Below are 23,032 nucleotides of genomic sequence, written 5' to 3' on the forward strand. Positions count from 1 at the left end.
CAACTTACATTTTGTTTTCTCTGTGATCGGATATATTTTTGAATTTAATTACACCCATTTCCCACTTGAATTCCTCTTTGAAGGTAAACCTTTTGGATTGTCGTTTTGATGCTGTGCGTGTGAATGTATCTATCTATAATTCCAGTAATCTCTGTGTGTTTGTTTGTCTGTGACCGCTGTTTCTCGACAACCACGGGTCCGATATACTTTAAACTTGCCCGGTATATTGCTGGGGACCCGAGGATGTGCCTTTTCAAGGTTTCATATTAATCGGACAATTACTTACCGAGCTATGTCCAAAAAACGATTCAACCAATCAGAGAGCAGCGAGCTATCGCGTGTGCCGAACGTGGCGAACACACTCTGCCTCGGACGGCACATTTGAGAGCGTATTCATTTATTTCACGTTTGCAAACTATGTTGGCGCTATGTTGGCGTTAAACTATGTTTTAAAACTAATAAAACTAATAAAAACTAATTTGCGATTCATCGTAACTGCGATATACGACCTTCCGGAGCTCCCGTGAGAGCGTGCGCCATTACGGATAGTAATTCAATTAAAAACATAAAAACATTGTCCCAATTCAGTCAGAGCGAAGGGCGTTGTTTTAAGCGAAGAGCGTTTTATTTTTCCCCTTAAATTCAGTCGCCGGACGGTGAAAGCTTTTTTTTTGGGGGCAGCTACTGGCAGCCACGTACGGCCAATCACAGGACACGTTGTTGTGTCGACGTGCCGTGTTGTTTTCCCTCGCGGTTTGGAATGTTTTTCCTTTTCATTTTTTTTCTCTTCTCTTTCAACTTGATGATGGTAGCAGTTCTGTACTCGCAAGCCGTTCGCCGTTCGCTTTGGCGTTGCGAATGGACCAAAACATTTCATGGACCAAACCATTTCATGTAAAGCGTTCGCCGTTCGCTTTGGCGTTGCGGATGGACCAAAACATTTCATGAACCAAACCAGTTCATGTAAATAGAGGGGGGGGGATATAATTTTAGATATATATATAGTACGGGCATGCCCTAGTATATTAAATAACAGAAATACGAAGAGGCTGTAGTGCCTCAGTGGCAACGATGTGTGTGTGTGTGTGTGTGTGTGTGTGTGTGTGTGTGTGTGTGTGTGTGTGTGTGTGTGTGTGTGTGTGTGAGAGAGAGAGAGAGAGAGAGAGAGAGAGAGAGAGAGAGAGAGAGAGAGAGAGAGAGAGAGAGAGAGAGAGAGAGAGAGAGAGAGAGAGAGTGAGAGAGTGAGAGAGTGAGAGAGTGAGAGAGTGAGAGAGTGAGAGAGTGAGAGAGTGAGAGAGTGAGAGAGTGAGAGAGTGAGAGAGTGAGAGAGTGAGAGAGTGAGAGAGTGAGAGAGTGAGAGAGTGAGAGAGTGAGAGAGTGAGAGAGTGAGAGAGTGAGAGAGTGAGAGAGTGAGAGAGACACAGAGTGAGAGAGACACAGAGTGAGAGAGACACAGAGTGAGAGAGACACAGAGTGAGAGAGACACAGAGTGAGAGAGACACAGAGTGAGAGAGACACAGAGTGAGAGAGACACAGAGTGAGAGAGACACAGAGTGAGAGAGACACAGAGTGAGAGAGACACAGAGTGAGAGAGACACAGAGTGAGAGAGACACAGAGTGAGAGAGACACAGAGTGAGAGAGACACAGAGTGAGAGAGACACAGAGTGAGAGAGACACAGAGTGAGAGAGACACAGAGTGAGAGAGACACAGAGTGAGAGAGACACAGAGTGAGAGAGACACAGAGTGAGAGAGACAGAGTGAGAGAGACAGAGTGAGAGAGACAGAGTGAGAGAGACAGAGTGAGAGAGACAGAGTGAGAGAGACAGAGTGAGAGAGACAGAGTGAGAGAGACAGAGTGAGAGAGACAGAGTGAGAGAGACAGAGTGAGAGAGACAGAGTGAGAGAGACAGAGTGAGAGAGACAGAGTGAGAGAGACAGAGTGAGAGAGACAGAGTGAGAGAGACAGAGTGAGAGAGACAGAGTGAGAGAGACAGAGTGAGAGAGACAGAGTGAGAGAGACAGAGTGAGAGAGACAGAGTGAGAGAGACAGAGTGAGAGAGACAGAGTGAGAGAGACAGAGTGAGAGAGACAGAGTGAGAGACAGAGTGAGAGACAGAGTGAGAGACAGAGTGAGAGACAGAGTGAGAGACAGAGTGAGAGACAGAGTGAGAGAGAGAGAGAGAGAGAGAGAGAGAGAGAGAGAGAGAGTGTGAGTGAGTGAGTGAGTGAGTGAGTGAGTGAGTGTGAGAGTGAGTGTGAGAGAGAGAGAGAGAGAGAGAGAGAGAGAGAGAGAGAGAGAGATCGTGTGTGTGTGTGTACACGGTCATTAAGCATAACATCATTCCACCCTTCTGTCCCTCTTCCCCACCCCTCACTCCCAGTGTCAAGCAAGTATAGTGACATGTGGTTAGGCTTCTCCTCCCCCCCCACCCCCCAACACTTTCCCCCTCTCTCCCTTCACCCCATTCCCCCTCCTGCTTTCCTTGCCGTCCCCCCTCACTTTCACCTTCCCTCCACCCTTGCCCTTACTTCCCTCATCCCCTCTTCTTATTCCCATCACAAACAAACTTACTTGGCAACGCCAGGTACCTTTACTAGTAACGAACAAACCCCCCCAAAAAAAGAAAAAGTAATAATGAAAGAACTTCAAAACCCCAAAAAGATCTCCGTTGAAAATTGGATTACAAAGTTCTGCCTATTCACCATGATTAAAAGCAGACAGTTTCTCAGCGGGTAAGCATGTTAAAAAAAAAAAAAAAATCACTGCCACTTGCACTCAGCTGTCTCAAACCGGTCAATTGTGGACAACAGCCGAGTACCAGATTCAACCAGAAAGCTTCAACAATCCTTAAAATTGCCTGAACACTTTTCAACATTAATTTTTTTTTTTTTATAACATCACAAGGTCGAATATTCAAATTAAAATATCACAAGGTAGAATATCCTAATTACAACATTACAAGGTAGAATATCCAAATTACATTATCACAAGGTAGAACCACCTTTAGGGGCCATTTTTCCCCGCAGAGCAGGGATTGGCCTTTTTCGGGCACCTTGGTCCCCTTTTTTGAAGCAATGTTTTATGGCCGGATGCCATTCCTGTCGCCAACCCTGTTAGTCGCCTCTTGCGACACACAGGGAATTACCAGTGAACTGGTACTAAATTTGCCGACCTTGGAAGGATGACAGGCTGAGTCAACCCCCCTGGCATTAATTCAGCGATCGACCGGTATTCGAACCCAGGATCCGAGGATCCCAAGACGGCACCCGAACCGCTAAGCCAACACCAGGCTATACATTATCACAAGGTAGAATATCCAAATTATAATATAACAAGGTAAAATATCCGAATTACAATATCATGAGGTAGAATATCCCAATTACAATATAACAAGGTATAATATCCAAATTACAATATAACAAGGTAGAATATCCCAATTACAATATCACAAGGTAGAATATCCAAATTACAATATAACAAGGTAGAATATCCAAATTACAATATAACAAGGTATAATATCCAAATTACAATATAACAAGGTATAATATCCAAATTACAATATAACAAGGTATAATATCCAAATTACAATGTCACAAGGTAAAATATCCAAATTACAATATAACAAGGTATAATATCCAAATTACAACATAACAAGGTATAATATCCAAATTACAATGTCACAAGGTAAAATATCCTAATTACAATATCACAAGGTGGAATATCCAAATTACAATATCACAAGGTAGATTATCCAAATTACAATATCATGAGGTAGAATATCCAAATTACAATATCACGAGGTAGAATATCGAAAGCACTGTATTTGGAATGGAAAAAATAAAATAAATAATAAAAATGGTTCGGATCCTTCAAGATGTCCATTAAAAAATGCCTTCCTGCCAACAAACTGAGTCTGGATTGATTGAATTCCGCTGGCATCGTTAAAAGTAACGGCCTCAAGCTTTCCAAGTTCCACAATGGAAACGTTCTTGGCTGCAAGTTGCTATCGCAACACAATAAAAACTTTTGTCGCTATATTTTTGTGGTCAAACCTGATCAGATCAGGACTCTAGGATACATCATAGATGAAAGTACAAGTGCAGGTTTCCATCTGGAATAAGATAAAGGATTTAAGAATGCAGAGCCTCACCAGCCTGTAGCTATTTAATACAAAGATTTCCCCCCATTTCATTGGTGCATAGAGGAATGCACACGTGACGTGATCTTTTAAAGTCCTTCCAGAGAACAACGGTATCGATTACAATATATATATATATACATATACCTCAACCTCAACACAGTCACGTGAAACAACACAGTCACGTCAGGCAGACAGGCAGAAACAACCTCAACACAGTCAAGTGAAAAAGTAAGTACACCCCATGTAAAGTTTTGATCTTCATTTCAACAATATTGATACATAAAGGTGATATAATATAACAAATATCATGAAACATTTACATTTTGTAGTCCATTGTATGATTTAAATAAATATAAATGCAAATTTCGCACATGGAAAAAGTAAGTACACCCTTGGCTCCAATAGGAGGTATTGCCCCCTTTGGCAGAAACAACCTCAAGTAGGCGTTTCTTATAACTGTCTACCAGTCTCTGACATCGACTGGGAGAAATTTTTGCCCACTCCTCCATGCAGAATTATTTCAGCTGTGCGATGTTTGAGGGGCTTCTTGCATGCACAGCTCGTTTCAAATCCCCCCACAACATCTCGATGGGATTTAGATCCGGGCTTTGACTTGGCCATTCCAGAACCCTCCATTTCTTTCTTTTCAGCCATTCCTTGGTGGATTTACTGGTATGTTTAGGGTCATTGTCATGTTGCAAGGTCCACCACGGTTGAGCTTCAACTTTCCGACAGATGGCCTCACATTATCCTCAAGCACCCTCTGGTACAAAGAAGAATTCATCATGCATTATGTGATGGTGAGCTGCCCAGGCCCTGATGCAGCAAAGCTGCCCCAAACCATAATATTTCCACCACCATGCTTTACAGTTGGTATCAGGTTCTTGGTCAAATGCTGTCTTTGGTTTTCACAAAACATGTCTTCTGGTACTGTGGCCAAATAGCTCTACCTTTGACTCATCTGTCCAGAGCACATTGTTCCAGAAGTGCTGGTCTTTGCCTCGGTATTCATTGGCAAACTTTAGTCTTGCCCGGGTGTTCTTCCTGGACAGCAAAGGTTTCCTCCTGGCACACATCCCATGTAGATCAAATTTGTGCAGCCTCTTTCTAATGGTAGACTCGTGCACTTTGACATCAACAGTGGCAAGAGCTACCTGTAGGTCCCGTGATGACATTCTGGGGTTCTTAGAGACTTCTTTCAGCATCTTGCGGTCTGCTCTCGGGCTGAACTTGCTGGGGTGGCCTGGCCTGAACAAGTTGGCAGTTGTTTGGAATCTTCTCCACTTGTAGATGATCTTCCGGACAGTCGAATGACTGATTTCAAATTGTTTGGAGATCTTTTTAAATCCCTTCCCAGACTCGTAGGCAACTATAACCTTCTTTCTGAAGGCCTCAGAGAGCTCTTTTGATCTAGGCATGGTGACACCGCACACTTCAACAACAAAGAGCAAACCAAACTAAATGTCTGAGGTTTAAATAAGACAGGTTCCTCCAAGATCCTCTCTGACGATGTTCTAATCATTTGCACCTGAGCTGGTGCACCTGATTCTAATTTTAGGTATTTGAAGTAGTGATAAATGTAGGGGTGTACGTACTTTTTCCACATGCGAAATTTGCATTTATGTTTATTTAAATTATACAATGGACTACAAAATGTAAATGTTTCATGATATTTATTATATTATATCACCTTTATCTATCAATATTGTTGAAATGAAGATCAAATAGCTGTATGTTGAAATATGTTGAAAAAGTCAAAACTTTACATGGGGTGTACTTACTTTTTCATGTGACTGTATATATATATATATATATATATATATATATATATATATATATATATATATATATATATATATATATAATATATATAAACCCTTCACTTTTTTCACATTTTGTAATGTTGCAGCCTTATGCTGATATCGTATAAATTCATTTTTTCCCACATCAATCTACACTCAATACCCCATAATGACAAAGAGAAAACAGGATTTTAGAAAGTTTTGCAAATTTATTAAAAAGAAAAAACAGAAATATCACATTGACATAAGTATTCAGACCCTTTGCTATGACACTTGAAATTTAGCTCAGGTGCCTCCCATTTCTCTTGATCATCTTTGAGATGTTTCTACACCTTGACTGGAGTCCACCTGTGGTAAATTCAATTGATTGGACATGATTTGGAAAGGTACACACCTGTCTATATAAGGTCTCACAGCTGACAATGCATATCAGAGCAAAAACCAAGCCATGAGGTCGAAGGAACTGCCTGCGGAGTTCAGAGACAGGATTGTGTCGAGGCACAGATCTGGGGAGGCCTACAAAAAAAAGATCTCTGCTGCATTGAAGGTTCCCAAGAGCACAGTGGCCTCCATAATTCTTAAATGGAACAAGTTTGGAACAACCAGGACTCTTCCTCGAGCTGGCCGCCCGGCCAAACTGAGCAATCGGGGGGAAGGGCCTTGGTAAGAGAGGTGACCAAGAACCCGATGGTCACTCTGGCTGAGCTCCAGAGATCCTGTGTGGAGATGGGAGAAAGTTCCAGAAGGACAACCATCACTGCAACACTCCACCGATCTGGGCTTTATGGCAGATTGGCCAGACAGAAGCCTCTCCTCAGTGAAAGACACATGAAAGCCCGCTTGGAGTTTGCAAAAAAGCACCTAAAGGACTCCCAGACTGTGAGAAACAAGATTCTGTGGTCTGATGAGACCAAGATTGAACTGTTTGGCCTCAATTCTGGAGGAAACCATGTCTGGCGGAAACCAGGCACCGCTCATCACCTGCCCAATACCATCCCAACAGTGAAGCATGGTGGTGGCAGCATCATGCTGTGGGGTTTTTTTTCAGCAGCAGGGACTGGTCAGTGTTGAGGGAACAATGAACAGAGCAAAATACAGAGATATCTTTAATGAAAACCTGAAACAGAGCTCTCAGGACCTCACACTGGGCCGAAGGTTCACCTTCCAACAGGACAATGACCCTCAGCACACAGCCAAGACAACGCAGGAGTGGCTTCGGGACAACTCTGTGAAGGTCCTTGAGTAGAGAGCCAAAGCCGTCACTTGAACCCAATCGAACATCTCTGGAGAGACCTGAAAATGGCTGTCCACCGACGGTCCCCATCCAACCTGACCCAGCTTGGAAGGATCTGCAGAGAAGAATGGCAGAAAATCCCCAAATCCAGGTGTGCAAAGCTTGTCACGTCATACCCAAGGACTTGAGACTGTAATCGCTGCCAAAGGTGCTTCAACTAAGTACTGAGTTAAGGGTCTGAATACTTATGTCAATGTGATATTTCAATTTTTTCTTTTTAATAAATTTGTAAAACTTTCTAAAATCCTGTTTTCTCTTTGTCATTTTGGGGTATTGAGTGTAGATTGATGAGGGAAAATATGAATTTAAACGATTTCAGCATAAGGCTACAACATAACAAAATGTGAAAAAAGGGAAGGGGTCTGAATGCACTGTGTATATATATATATACACACACACACACACACACACACACACACACACACACACACACACACACACACACACACACACACACACACACACACACACACACACACACACACACACACACACACACACACACACACACACACACACACACACACACACACACACACACACACACACAATAAGTTCGGGATATTGGCAGGTGATTCGGTGTGGTTGATTTTGTGTATTAATTATGTTGAAAAAAGTTGTTGGTCCTAATTCTATGGTTATTGAGTGTAAAAAAACACAGCATTCTTGATTTCAATACCCTAACCCGAACCCCTATAAAAAAAAAAACTCACTCCCACAATATCCCTAACTTATTGTGAGTAGTGTATATATATATGGTGACAAACACAAGCAGGAACAAGCACACCCAATTTGGCCATAACCCATAGACGGTACAAAATCACCTTGAGGTTAAATTGGACAACTTTGTCAAACTGTGCCCAATGTCACCCAGGCATGCTGTTCTATTCTAACCTATGGACCATGTGGCAGCACCTCAGGCCAAGGATCTGACTAAGCAGAATGAAATGCAACTGAGGCCACCCAGGCATGCTAGGTAAGCCAACGTTCATGTGTCTAATTGGTCGAAGCCAGTAGTCTGAGGTGTCCCACAAGGACTGAACGGTTAAATAAGTACAGTGAAAGTTATGTTGACTACAATTTGCAGTGGCTGTAGATGCTGCACACAATGTGTGTTCTTTACTCGTGGTTACATTAAACAATTTGGTTTCAAATTCATTATTGGATGCATGTGCGAACACAGACACAGACGCACAGACACACTTCAGCGTCATCCAGGTAATATTTTACATCGATGTAGCTCATTAGGTTAGATTCTTCGTTCTCAAATCTAAAGTTGATCTTTGTACAGACATGCACACAATGCGACAAGGTACCCTCCCCTAATAAAACAAACAAAAACATTCACATGTCTTCTACCTTAGAATAGGATGCATTTATCACTGGTTAAAACAAAGCACTACTTGCAAGTCACAGACTATTCTGGTAAGATCCAAGCTCCCCTCCCCAACTAACCAACCCACACCTCTCAGATTACCAATTTGCTTCTTCCCTAAAACAACAAAACACCCGTATCATCCGTAGAAAGAAAATAATAAAGCATTCCAAGAACACTCAACAAGATGAATTCATAAAAGCAGTAAAAATGGGAACAAACAAGATCATGATGCAAGTATTGGTCATAAAAAAGGGTGGGATATGTGGAATGTTGTGGGGATTATAATGGATACAACTGTCGACACCATGGCATGACTACGGGCAGCTGTTCGTACAAAATGGCGTTCTTAACATCACATGGGCCTCACATCAGGCCACATCACCTCGGCTTACGTGCACCATGACTAACTGGAGTTGTTCAGCATTTGGCCTGTGATAGTGCATTACATAGCGCATGTGGGACAGCTGAGTGTACCAAAGCCATCCCAAGTCAGCTTGTCACACACTTTAGTACTGTCCGCACAGACCTTCACTTTCGCCCAACTGCTCAGGGTGTTCTGCAATAAAAGATCTTATCACACTGTCGCAAGAAAAGGCTTACTAGTCAAGTTAGCAATTTCGCTACAGCTTGTCAAAACCCATCTGAAGGATACATATAGGGGTCGGATCCATGAGGATGTCAGTCCCAGGCTACTGGTCCGTAGATACCGGTGGAACAGCCGTGCCGCGAGGAGCAGCTGCCAGTTGACCGGGCTCAACAGCCGGTCGGATGAGATTTGCGGGGGCAAGTGCAAAAGCATCACACATGTGCACACAAAGCCACATGAAGCTTCTTTCCCCGAAGTTGCCTACGACCTATTCAACAGGGGCCTTGTTCTGCTGTCCAGAGCAACAGCCAGAAATAACTCTGTCGGAGCCGCTCTTTAAAAATCGCTTTGTGTCGGCCCCTTTGCACGATCACGAGCTTTAAACAGACTTTCCTTATCATCCATAGATTGTGTGCGATTCAAAATTATGCCTCAGTCAGGCACAAACATTTGCAGAATTATGCAGATAACATTTCTAACAAGGTCAAAAAAAAATCATCCAAAACATGAAACAAGGCAATCAAAAGGACTTGCGAGACTCATGGAAAAATCCACGTTTAAAAACATTCAGGTTGAAAAGGGAAAAAGTGAGTGTACAAAACACGTCGCAAAAAGTACAAACAAGCAATACAAACTTGCACCCCAAGCCACCGCCCAATTTCCCCCAGTGGAGACTGGAGAGAAACCAACAAAGGTAAACTTCGTCTTCGATACCGATTGTTTGCTCGTTATTCCACAGCTACATGAAGATGCAACTACCACGAGTGTTGATTGTTATTCCTTCCCAGCAAAGCAGACAAAACTCAGTTCTACCCACAAAGAGCAATGTCTATATCCTTGACAACATCATGGAGAATTGTAATCAGGACCAGCAGCAGAACCGTTGTTTAAAATTTAGATAACACCAAGATGAATGTGAATTGGAACATTGATGGCTCGATCAAAACCTGCGCACGTGAGCATATGCAGCAGCATACCCACTTTCCCACTGTCAAAGGATAAAATCTAGAACGGCACTCGGTAGAGAGCATACCTCCACCAGGTGAACAGTTTTTGTTTTGTATCCCACTGATAGGCCGGATCTGGATTCGGACCTGAACCAAAAATCTAATCGGCTTGTTCTCGTCACTTAACCAACCCATCCACCTAGTTTTGTTATTATCCGTTTACAACGTTGAGATATCGTGCTATGTATCGTTGTTGGCCCCATCTCAGTAGTGAAAAACAAAATCACCAAAAAAAATTATAGGATCCGAATCTTCAGCAAAATCGAATCGATTAATCCTCGCACACCCAACTTTTTTTTTTTTTTTTTTTTTTGTATACAAGATCGAGGCTCGTGAAATAGCGAACATTAATCACACAGAAAGACAAACCGACACATAAAACATATAACATCGGGAGCGGTAGACAAGATGGGGAGAGAGGGGGAAGGACACAAACACAACATTTGAGAGCAGGGACCGAGAGACATGGAGACATCAAGAGATCTGAGGCAGGGAGTGGGCTTTGGGGGGGGAGGCATGGGAAGTGGGGGTGGGAGAGGTATAAAACATATGGACACTGCCAGGACTTCCAGGAAAGAAGCTGGAATTTCAAACAAGGTGGATCTGGGGTGAATTAGCGGGGGTAGAAAAGATCAAGGTTTTGGATGGGGGAAGATAAGAGATGAAGCGATGAAGCTTGCTCCGAAGCTAACTCCAAGGGCCTTTCACTCACTCACCGCAGGCAGGATGGTGGTCTTTCCATCTTCTACCGACTCCTCTCTGGCCTTGCCCCCCCCCAGCTCTCTCTGGGCTCTGTCCCCCAAATATTCCTACAGGTCGCACAAGATCTGCCTGCAACCCTCTTATGGTTAAACTGCCAAAATCAAGACTCTCTGCTCACCTTCACTCCTTCATTCCTCTTTTCTCCCGCCTCTGGAACAAACTCCCTCACTCTCTTCAATCCCACTCCACCCTCCAGGTCTTTAAAACAGCTGTTCACCACCATCTCTTATCCTCCCCCATCCAAAACCTTGATCTTTTCTACCCCCGCTAATTTCGGTCCCCTTGTGTTTTATACCTCTCCCCCCCCCCCCCCCCCCCCCCCCTTTCCCATGCCTCCTCCCCCCAAGCCCTCTCCCTCCCACACTTCTCCCTGCTCTCAAATGTTGTGGTTGTGTGCTTCCCCTTCTCTCCCCATCTTGTCTTCCGCTCCCTCTTTTTATATATTTTGTTTGTCTGGTTGATTTGTTTGTGAAATAAATGTTAGCTCTTTCACGAGCTTCGATTCAGTATACAAAAAAAAAAAAAAATTTTTTTTTTAAAAATGGTGGTGAACAGCTGTTTTAAAGACCTGGAGGGAGGAGTGGGATTGAAGGGAGTGTGGGAGTTTGTTCCAGAGGCGGGAGAAAAGAGGAATGAAAGAGTGAAGGTGAGCAGAGAGCCGAGATTTCGGCAGTTTAACCATCAGAGGGTTGCTGGCAGATCTTGTGCGACCTGTAGGAATATTTGGGGGACAGAGCCCAGAGAGAGCTGGGGGTGCAAGGCCGGAGAGGAGTCGGTAGACTTTGCCCACCAAGAACCTGCCCACCAGGTTTCATTCAAAACCGACCGCATTACAACTTTGAGATATCTTAGACAAACATGAAAAGATAGAAATGCAAGTAGAGATACATTCGAAGACGACGCCCATACCACGTGACCCATGTCGTAATTAGCATTTATAAATTTTTGCAGGTGGAGCCACTCCTTTGGTGAAAATTTAGTGTCTGCTCCCAACAGGTGCAGAGAAAATGAATTTTAAAGGGAATAACTCCGCAAAATCACGGCAGAATAATAAGAAAAACAAGAAGAAAAAGACAACGTCATGGCCCCCATGGTTTTAGTAATTTTGCGAAACGGAGTTAAAGTCTGTCAGCTGGCCATCTTTGGTCAGATCGCAAAATAACGTGAGGTGCACGTATTTGCCATCATGTACTGTTAGTGCAAAGTTTGAACAAAATCGGTCCATGCATGTCAAGAAATGGGGAGTGACACTAAGTAACAAAATGATGTACAAATGTATACCATCATGCATTGTCTTTGTGCCCAGTATGAACAAAATCAGCACCTACATCTCCGAGATATGGTTGCAGACGGACGGACGAGACCCAATCCATAAGCCCCCGTTTTGGACCAAGTCCAACAAGGGCTGATAATCTGAACAAGAACAATATGATACCACAGCCTGAAGGGTACCGCAGCCTGAAGGGTACCGCAGCCTAAAGGGTACCGCAGCCTAAAGGGTACCGCAGCCTAAAGGGTACCGCAGCCTAAAGGGTACCGCAGCCTAAAGGGTACCGCAGCCTAAAGGGTACCGCAGCCTAAAGGGTACCGCAGCCTAAAGGGTACCGCAGCCTAAAGGGTACCGCAGCCTAAAGGGTACCGCAGCCTGAAGTGTACCACAGCCTGAAGGGTACCACAGCCTGAAGGGTACCACAGCCTGAAGGGTACCACAGCCTGAAGGGTACCACAGCCTGAAGGGTACCACAGCCTGAAGGGTACCACAGCCTGAAGGGTACCACAGCCTGAAGGGTACCACAGCCTGAAGGGTACCACAGCCTGAAGGGTACCACAGCATGAAAGGTACCACAGCCTGAAAGGTACCACAGCCTGAAGGGTACCACAGCCTGAAGGGTACCACAGCCTGAAAGGTACCACAGCCTGAAGGGTACCACAGCCTGAAAGGTACCACAGCCTAAAGGGTACCGCAGCCTGAAGGGTACCGCAGCCTGAAGGGTACCGCAGCCTGAAGGGTACCACAGCCTGAAGGGTACCACAGCCTAAAGGGTACCACAGCCTGAAGGGTACCACAGCCTGAAGGGTACCACAGCCTGAAGGGTACCACAGCCTGAAGGGTACCACAGCCTGAAGGGTACCACAGCCTGAAGGGTACCACAGCCTGAAGGGTACCACAGCCTGAAGGGTACCACAGCCTGAAGGGTACCACAGCCTGAAAGGTAACACAGCCTAAAGGGTACCGCAGCCTAAAGGGTACCGCAGCCTGAAGGGTACCGCAGCCTGAAGGGTACCGCAGCCTGAAGGGTACCGCAGCCTGAAGGGTACCACAGCCTGAAGGGTACCACAGCCTAAAGGGTACCACAGCCTAAAGGGTACCACAGCCTAAAGGGTACCACAGCCTAAAGGGTACCACAGCCTAAAGGGTACCACAGCCTAAAGGGTACCGCAGCCTAAAGGGTACCACAGCCTGAAGGGTACCACAGCCTGAAGGGTACCACAGCCTGAAGGGTACCACAGCCTGAAGGGTACCACAGCCTGAAGAGTACCACAGCCTGAAGGGTACCACAGCCTGAAAGGTACCACAGCCTAAAGGGTACCACAGCCTAAAGGGTACTACAGCCTAAAGGGTACCACAGCCTGAAAGGTATGTGGTACCTTAAGATGACCCAAAACAGGAAAAGCAATTGCTTCAATTTTGACCATTTTGGGCTGGTGTCGGACTCGAAGTACGCACACTCACCTCCAAGCTGCTGTCTAGTCTGGGTTTGAATCTAAACTACTGCTGGGAAGGCAATGGAAAAAATCACCCAGTGCAACACGTACCATGAAACTGCTTCGGCAGAACCCTTACCAGAGTACATTAAAATCATTGCCCATTTTAACTATGGTATATTGACCATTTTGTGGTTGTAAAAAACTGTAAAAAAAAAAAACGCCATTTATCTTTCTTTTGTGTCGAAGATTTATGTGTGTGTGATTAAAAGTTCGTATTTGCCATGTGAGTGACAAGACAAAATGGCCATTTTATCACGACAGATCCTACTCGCGGTGCTGGAGATGATGGAATACCATACATACAACTGAGAAAGGTTTTATAGCTGCTGAAATCTCCATGAGCAACCAAACAAACAAGCTTTCTTCACAATCCCACGATCCACGTGTCCACCAAATCCCCCCAAAAATGCCTAGTTACCAAATGTATAGTCTGGGTGGCACCGTGCGAGGCCACAAGTTCCGATTTGTCAACAGAACTGCCGTGGTTACGCGGCGCGTCATGTGCCAATATACGAGGAAGCGGTAACAACCAAGATACTATTTTGGTTCCCACTTGGATTACTGCGTATTAATGTAGCAAAAAATGTCACATTTCCATGACAACCACACAATTTGAAAGTTTTGTGGGGAATTTCCTGGGGGGTCTCCAGTATTACAAATAGGGAAGGTTGTTCTGGAAGTTTTGATAGCTTGTGTGAAGATGAAGCATCATGGAAGTGACAATGACTAATTGAGTAAAGCTTCAGCAACTTTGCTTCACTACAATGAGGCCAACAAGGGAAAGGGACCATTTACATGTCACATATGCAAAGGAAAAAGGAGGTGGGAAGGGGGAAATTAAATGAGAGAAAATAAGTGAAGGGGTAAGCCAAGGAGACTTGATGACTTGAGTGGGAGAAAAGGGGAAAATGTCGTTGGTAGGAGTCAAAGGAGGATAAGGAAGAGGTTTATGATGTGGAAAAACTTCCATTCGTTTTGTGTAATGTGAGAGTCATAAACTGTTTAACTTTTCATTTCACAGCTGGATCATAATCATCCTTGGTCAATCCTCCAAGACTTTGCCGCTGCCCACCATTTTCCAAGAATTAAAATAATAATAATAATAATAATAATAATAATAATAATAATAATACTAATAGGTCCCTTGCAGCCCACTCCAGTCTTTCCTTTGTTCAACATTGATCCATTGTTGTGAATAGACAAAGCAGCCAATTGTCCATGGAGTTTGGTTACATTTTCCAAAGACATCACATACCCCCACTGCTCCCCCAACCCATTTGGTTTTCCCGTTTCGTCTTGCTATTCCAATACACCTGTCCATGCTGATCTTTCAGTATCCAGAAACGTTATTTTTCAATTAGGGTTGAGGCCTCACATCCATATTATGGGAAGGGAAGTACGCATTTGTTGACGATTTTCTTTTCAAGACAAACTCCGATGCTCAAATTAGGGTTTGAAGCAAACGGAAGTTTTGCGTAGTCCTGTGAAAAGTCACATTTGTTCAACAGACGCTTTTTGAGGCATTTCAAATCAGGTCTGGCATTTGCACACAAGGCCTAAGATACCGCTGGCCAGCAAGGCAAGTTACACATATATGATGCCACAAAAAAAAGTCAGTGGGATTTTAATACCATTCCAAAAACAATTATTCCTATTGACACGAAATACTCCGTACTTTACAATCCACATCAGCGGGTTCAACATTATTGTGCAAAGTTTCTTCCAACAAATTATTATTCCACTAGTCTGGAGAACCAGTTCACTGGTAATTCCCTGCTTGTCGTTAAAGGCGGCAAAAAGGGTTGGCGTCAGGAAGGGCATCCGGCCGTAAAACATTGCTTCAAAAAGGGGACCGAAAAACAACAACAACCACAGTTCCCGAAAAAGGCCAACCCCCGCTTGCGGGGAAAAACGGCCTCTAAAGGTGGTTTTTTTTTTGGTTTTTTTTTGTCTGGAGAGAAATATGGCAAATGTTACAGGGTGCTTTGTCATTTTGCTGCTTTTTTTTGGTATATACCAAGTCGAGGCTCATGTAAGAGGTAACACATAGAACATATAATAAAGGGAGCGGGAGTCAAGGGGCGTTAGGGTGGGGGAGGGAGGGGGAAACTCAACAGTAGCGAACAGGGACATAGGGAGATCTGAGGAAGGGGGATGGATGGGGCGGGGTACACAGTATAAACAAGATGGACACTACGAGGACTTTCAGGAAATAAAACGGAATTTGAAAGAGGTGGATTTGGAGTGTATTAATGGGGGTAGAAAAGATCAAGGTTTTGGATGGGGGAAGATAAGAGATGTTGGTGAACAGCTCTTTTGAAGACCTGGATGGAGGGAGGAGTGGGATTGGAAAGAGTGTGGGAGTTTATTCCAGAGGCAGGAAAAAAAAGAAGACGAATGAAAGAGTGAAGGTGAGCAGAGAGTCTTGATTTTGGCGGTTTCACCAGAAGAGGGTTGCTGGAGAAATGGAAATGTGGTTTTCCCAGAAAAGATCATGGCAGATAGCGAGACCCAAAAGCTTGAATGACAGAACTTTTTCGAGAGGATTGTTGAGAAAGTAAATGGGAGGGTTTTCCAGACGTTATTTTCGGAGAGACATAGTGAGAGGCATAGTGAGACAGACACCAGTTTGCGATTTTTTCCAGGTCTCCAGAGAGTGAAGAGGCTGCAGCCGATCTGAGGGTTGAGATATGGAGCGGCAGAGAGTGGAGTCATCAGCAAAGAGATAGAGAGGATTTTCCAGAAAGGCAGAGAGATCATTGATGAAGACCAGAAAAAGCACAGGACCCAGAACACTGCCTTGGGGAACTCCAGTCTGAACAGGAAGGGGAGATGAGAGAAACCCATTCAGGCCCACATGTTGACTACGACCGGAGAAGAAGTCCGCAAGCTGTGGGATCCGCAAGCTGTGGGTTGTCCGCAAGCTGTGGGTTGCGGACAGCTGTGGGTTGCGGACAGCTGTGGGATCCGTGGAGATTTCCATGGATACCATAGGAGGAGAGTTTTGTGAGCAGAGCGGGGTGCCAGACCATATCGAAGGCACATGATATGTCAAGGGAGACAAGCTCTGATTTCCTGTTTGGCATTGAGGACCTCCATCCATTGTTGACAGCAGAAGCAGCATGTCCAGAGTAGAATGACCTGGTCTGAAACCAAATTGATGATCAGAGATCAAGCCATTGGAGAAGAGGAAGGATTTGATATCCGAAGCAATGATGGATTCCATGACTTTGCTGATAATTGGGAGCAGGCTGATTGGTCTGTAGTTGCAAGGATCTGTTTTTGCACCTTTTTTGTGTAAAGCGGTGATGTTGGCTGATTTCCAAGGTGATGGCAGATGACCTTGAGCAAAAGAGAGGGTTAAGAGAACAGAGAGAAGGTGAGATAGAGTGGCAGAGCAGGATTTTAGGATCCGTGGGCTGATGCCGTCTGGTCCACTGAAAGAATCGGAGTCGAGATTTGACAGAAACTTCTCCACCTTGTTGAGAGAGAGGACACAATCAAGTAGCATCTGGGTACGACTGTCGAAGGTGGGTACAGAGAGAGATGGGTTTGGGACACAAGATTTCGATGCAAACACAGAGTTGAGGAATTCAGCTTCTTCAATTCAGTACGGTATTTTCGGATCAATGCAGTACTCACCGGGAACGCAGCTCATTGAGGTCAGAACACAGTTTCCCGACCTCTATCTCAAAGCGAGCTTTCTCCTTCGCAATGTCATCCAGTGAAGCACGAGCGTCAGCAAGTTCACGCTCGAAAGCAGACTTGAAGCCAGTGATCTCGCGAGTGCTGACTTCCTCACTTTCAGAGATGCGTACACGCAACAGTGCATTTTCTGACTCCAACAGGCGCACCTAAAACAACACAAATGAAAAGTCTTCATACTCCATGTCTGACAACATTAACTTGCTTGGAGCTAGAAAGTTTTTATTTTATCGTTTTTAATCAGGGAAGCGATGTGTTTATACATATACACGTTAACCTGATACAATATGATGTTCAATCGTACAAGGTGTATTACAAATTTCCACAAAATTTAACAAAACACGGGGGGGGGGGGGGGGGGTTAGGAGAGCTGTGGGATGGGGTGGGCATGGGTCAGACAATGTAACCCACCCTAATCCTTAATTACCACAATGTGGAGGGCAGGATAGCCTAGATATATGCAGTCACCTCTGATCTGTCTGGCATGGGTTCGAATCTTGACCCAGCTATAATCTGACATCCACTTTGTTCCACTTTCAGGGAGATGTGCACCTTTCCGGTATTTGGATGAACAAGGTGTCAAACAGTACCTGTCTCGCAGTACTGGTCAATCAATGGTGGATGTTAGAATACCATGGAGTATTTCACGAAGAGGGGAATCATCGCCAGCACCCTCAACAAATTCAAAATTTGAGTATCCTGCGCCAGAATGGCGACTCATCAAGAATTATAGCCCTCGCAAAGAACCTGCTTTTACAGCAGAATATACGCACCGTAAAGGGTGTGGTAGAGGATGTGTCTGGGTTGGTTTAGTTTGGGGTGTGTATGTGTATGTGTATGTGTTTGAGTTGGTTTAGTTTGGAGTGTGTGTGTGTTTGAGTTGGTTTAGTTTAGAGTGTGAGTTTGAGTTGATTTCGTTTCGGATGTGTGTGTGTGTGTGTGTGTGTGTGTGTGTGTGTGTGTGTGTGTGTGTGTGTGTGTGTGTGTATTGGTTAAGTTTGGGGTGTGTATGTTCGAATTGGTTTAGTTTCAGGTGTGCGTGTGCATTTGAATTGGTTTAGTTTGGGGTGTGCGTTTGAATTGGTTTAGTTTGGGGTGTGTGTGTGTGTGTGTGTGTGTGTGTGTGTGTGTGTGTGTGTGTGTGTGTGTGTGTGTGTGTGTGTGTGTGTGTGTGTGTGTGTGTGTGTGTGTGTGTGTGTGTGTGTGTGTGCGCGTTGAATCAAGCTTATTTAACATATTTTGGCTTGAACCCACCTTTATTACCACAATACCCCCAGCTGGATGTTCTGCTTCCTCAGAGCATTTCATTAAAGTTTAAAATGAATTTTGCGCTTCATTTTAGCCCCTATTACCACCCGATGCAAGAGCTTCAAGTGATCAGGAAATGCCCAAATCACCAAAGAAATGTACAAAGGTCACATTTTGATGCAAATTATTCAGTTTACTTAACAGAACTCTCAATTCCATCCAAACATCTTCAATGGAACATCTTTAATTTAATGTTTTTATTATCGGTTTGTTGCAACCCTCATATTGGGGATTCGCACTGCAAGGCACCGAGGAGCAAAATGCTTTTCAAAATTGATCATTTTCATTCACGAACCGGCTGTCCATTCCTGAAGTCAAAATTTGAATACTTGCATCATTTGCCAACTGGTAACTTGTATCCCCAGGTTATACAACAACTAGTCACGTGAAAAAGTAAGTACACCCCATGTAAAGTTTAGACTTTTTCCAACATATTTCAACATACAGCTATTTGATCCTCATTTCAACAATATTGATAGATAAAGGTGATATAATAGAACAAATATCATGAAACATTTACATTTTGTAGTCCATTGTATAATTTAAATAAACATAAATGCAAATTTTGCATGTGGAAAAAGTAAGTACACCCTTGGCTCCAATAGGTGGTATTTCCCCCTTTGGCAGAAACGACCTCAAGTAAGCGTTTCTTATAAGTTATAACTGTCTACCAGTCTCTGACATCGACGGAGAAATTTTTGCCCACTCCTCCATGCAGAATTATTTCAGCTGTGCGATGTTTGAGGGGTTTCTTGCATGCACAGCTCGTTTCAAATCCCCCCACAACATCTCGATGGGATTTAGATCCGGGCTTTGACTTCACCATTCCAGAACCCTCCATTTTTTTCTTTTCAGCCATTCCTTGGTGGATTCACTGGTATGTTTAGGGTCGTCATGTTGCAAGGTCCACCTTCGGTTGAGCTTCAACTTTCCGACAGATGGCCTCACATTATCCTCAAGCACCCTCTGGTACAATGAAGAATTCATAGTGGATTCTATGATGGTGAGCTGCCCAGGCCCTGATGCAGCAAAGCTGCCCCAAACCATAATATTTCCACCACCATGCTTTACAGTTGGTATCAGGTTCTTGTGGTCAAATGCTGTCCTTGGTTTTCGCCAAACATGTCTTCTGGTACTGTGGCCAAATAGCTCTACCTTTGACTCATCTGTCCAGAGCACATTGTTCCAGAAGTGCTGGTCTTTGCCTAGGTGTTCATTGGCAAACCTTAGTCTTGCCCTGATGTTCTTTCTGGACAGCAACGGTTTCCTCCTGGCACACCTCCCATGTAGATCAAATTTGTGCAGCCTCTTTCTAATGGTAGACTCGTGCACTTTGACATCAACAGTGGCAAGAGCTACCTGCAGGTCCCGTGATGACATTCTGGGGTTCTTAGAGACTTCTTTCAGCATGTTGCAGTCTGCTCTCGGGCCGAACTTGCTGGGGCGGCCTGGCCTGAACAAGTAGGCAGTTGTTTGGAATCTCCTCCACTTGTAGATGATCTTCCAGACAGTCGAATGACTGATTTCAAATTGTTTGGAGATCTTTTTAAATCCCTTCCCAGACTCGTAGGCATCTATAACCTTCTTTCTGAAGGCCTCAGAGAGCTCTTTTGATCTAGGCATGGTGACGCCACACACTTCAACAACAAAGAGCAAACCAAACTAAATGTCTGAGGTTTAAATAAGACAGGTTCCTCCAAGATCCTCTCTAACGATGTTGTAATCATTTGCACCTGATCTGGCGCACCTGATTCTAATTTTAGGTATTTGAAGTAGTGATAACTGTAGGGGTGTGCTTACTTTTTCCACATGCGAAATTGGCATTTATGTTTATTTAAATTATACAATGGACTACAAAATGTAAATGTTTCATGACATGTGTTATATTATATCACCTTTATCTATCAATATTGTTGAAATGAAGATCAAATAGCTGTATGTTGAAATATGTTGAAAAAGTCAAAACTTTACATGGGGTGAACTTACTTTTTCACATGACTGTATATAACCCAGGTCGCGCAATACTCTTCAACTAATAAATACAACACCATCCTGCATGCATGTTTGATGTAGTTTTTGTTATCGGTCTTGTAGCATACCTGCCTGCTATACCGCTTCAGCATTAGTTTACCTTTCGCCAAGCCCAGGTTTGCTTGGACCAGAGCGGGGATTACACGTTTGTAATATTATTGAAAAATGGTACGAATATTATTATTGTTCTTAATAGCCGGCGAAGCCGGTGTTGTGAATGAACGCGTACGTATTATGTTGAAAAGCCAGATTTTGCTGGATCCCTTGAGAATTTCGAAGCTTTGACGCACCAAATCGCTCAATGGAGGCCGCCATCTTGCGGATGCGGAAGTATGCATAAAAAAATTGCGAAAAAGTTCAATAGGAGTTTGTTTCACCCGTCTGTTTGATTCACAATCTGATGCACCTCTAATTTGTAATTAAAATACTTTAAGACCAACCTCGTTCCCCGGGCCCACATGGGCCCTGGTTATCTTCAACGAAAATCGTCACCAATTACCGGAACCAATGAGATTCGAGCATTTGAAAAATTATTTCAAAAAAGCTTTTTACCACATTTCGGAGGCTGAAAACGTCATCAAATATTCTAAAATTGACGAAGAATTATTTTTTAGAAATCTCGCGGCCGTAGGGTATAGTTTTTCACAGCCGGAAATATCCGAAGTTGAGACGGAATTCACCGAATTAATGAAGAAGGAAATTTTATAAATTTTAATCTCATCCAGAATGCAAATGGTGTCATTTTGAACTAGGTACGGTACCTATTACACCTACCTACTACCAACTACCTAACCTACTGATGCCATAGTGATGGGTAAAATAGTGGCAAGAGGCTTTGGCTTCACCGGCTCATTGCGGCTTTGCAGTCGGGTACTAGTATCACTAGTATTAATAAATGCTTTGTTACAATGATATTGTTTTTGGTCGTTGTTACAATGATATTATAGTGAAATTGTACCCAAGTTATAGCCCAGGTGTTATTATAACTACTGTTATTACAAATTTCCCACCTCTGGAACAAACTCCCACACTCCCTTCAATCCCACCCCTCCCTCCAGGTCTTTAAAACAGCTGTTCACCGCCATCTCTTATCTTCCCCCATCCAAAACCTTGATCTTTTCTACCCCTGCTAATTCACCCCAGATCCACCTTGTTTGAAATTCCAACTTCTTTCCTGGAAGTCCTGGCAGTGTCCATATGTTTTATACCTCTCCCACCCCACCCGCCCCTTCCCATGCCCTCCCCCCCAAAGCCCTCTCCCTCCCACAGATCTCTCGATGTCTCCATGTCTCTCGGTCCCTGCTCTCAAATGTTGTGTTTGTGTCCTTCCCCCTCTCTCCCCATCTTGTCTACCGCTCCCGATGTTATATGTTTTATGTGTCGGTTTGTCTTTCTGTGCGATTAATGTTTGCTCTTTCACGAGCCTCGATCTTGTATACAAAAAAAAAAAAAAAAAAAAACTGTCCACTGTATGGCCACTATAAGATCTTGGTCCCAAAGTGCGGAGGGCAGTTCTGTGACATTTATCGTGTGTTATTCATGTGTATGCCTAGAATGGTAAGGGGAACGACATTCCATAGTGCTTGCTTGTTTGCTTGGATGTCATACCCACTCTTGCTCATATGATTATAGTGTACTGATACTATGCTTGTTGATTTCCTTCCAGGTACTGCTGGAGATTGATTCTGATTAAACTCAGCTTGGAGACACTGTTGTATATTCCGATTATTTACAACAATTTGGTAATAGGAATACCATGTCATGGAAGGACCTATTAAACTGCTCCATACACCTTAACATGGCAAGTGTTTAGAAACATAGTTGTATATTCTGATTATTTACAACACTTAATCAGAATCAATCTTCTACCATCATTCGAGATCGACATGACCCACAAACTCGTGCAGCTGCCCACTTTCGGAGGGGATCCTCAAGCTGCGGACACGCCGAGTCAGCTAAAGCATTGGTTGAGTTTGCTGACTAGCTACCTACAAGCTCATGCCAACATCACGGATGAGGTGAAGCGCGCTGTGCTCAATTCACATGTGATGCACATCGTTCACGATTACATATCCCATTGCGCAACATATGACAACGCCGTAAAGGAGCTGCGCACTATCTACATCAAGCCTCGGAGTGTCATCTACACTCGATACCAGCTCGCTACGAGGAAACAGGATGCATCGGAATCTCTCAATCATTTAGTCCAAGAGCTACGTCGCCTGGGCAAGGAATGCGTTGCACGA

At 43.9% G+C, this 23,032-nt stretch overlaps 1 protein-coding gene across 1 annotated transcript in view; it reads right to left on the bottom strand.

Moving 5' to 3' along the window:
- LOC137414633 (lamin-B1) overlaps positions 1 to 23,032 on the bottom strand; it is a 39,408-nt gene that overhangs the window by 4,325 nt on the left and 12,051 nt on the right. The window contains exon 2 of the mRNA XM_078772641.1: positions 17,385 to 17,596. Coding sequence (XP_078628767.1) covers positions 17,385 to 17,596 — 212 coding nt within the window. The remainder of the gene's footprint in view (positions 1 to 17,384; positions 17,597 to 23,032) is intronic.

This window comes from Myxine glutinosa, chromosome 2 (genome assembly GCF_964187855.1).
Source record: "Myxine glutinosa chromosome 2, kmMyxGlut1.1, whole genome shotgun sequence".
NCBI classification, from domain to species: Eukaryota; Metazoa; Chordata; class Myxini; order Myxiniformes; family Myxinidae; genus Myxine; species Myxine glutinosa.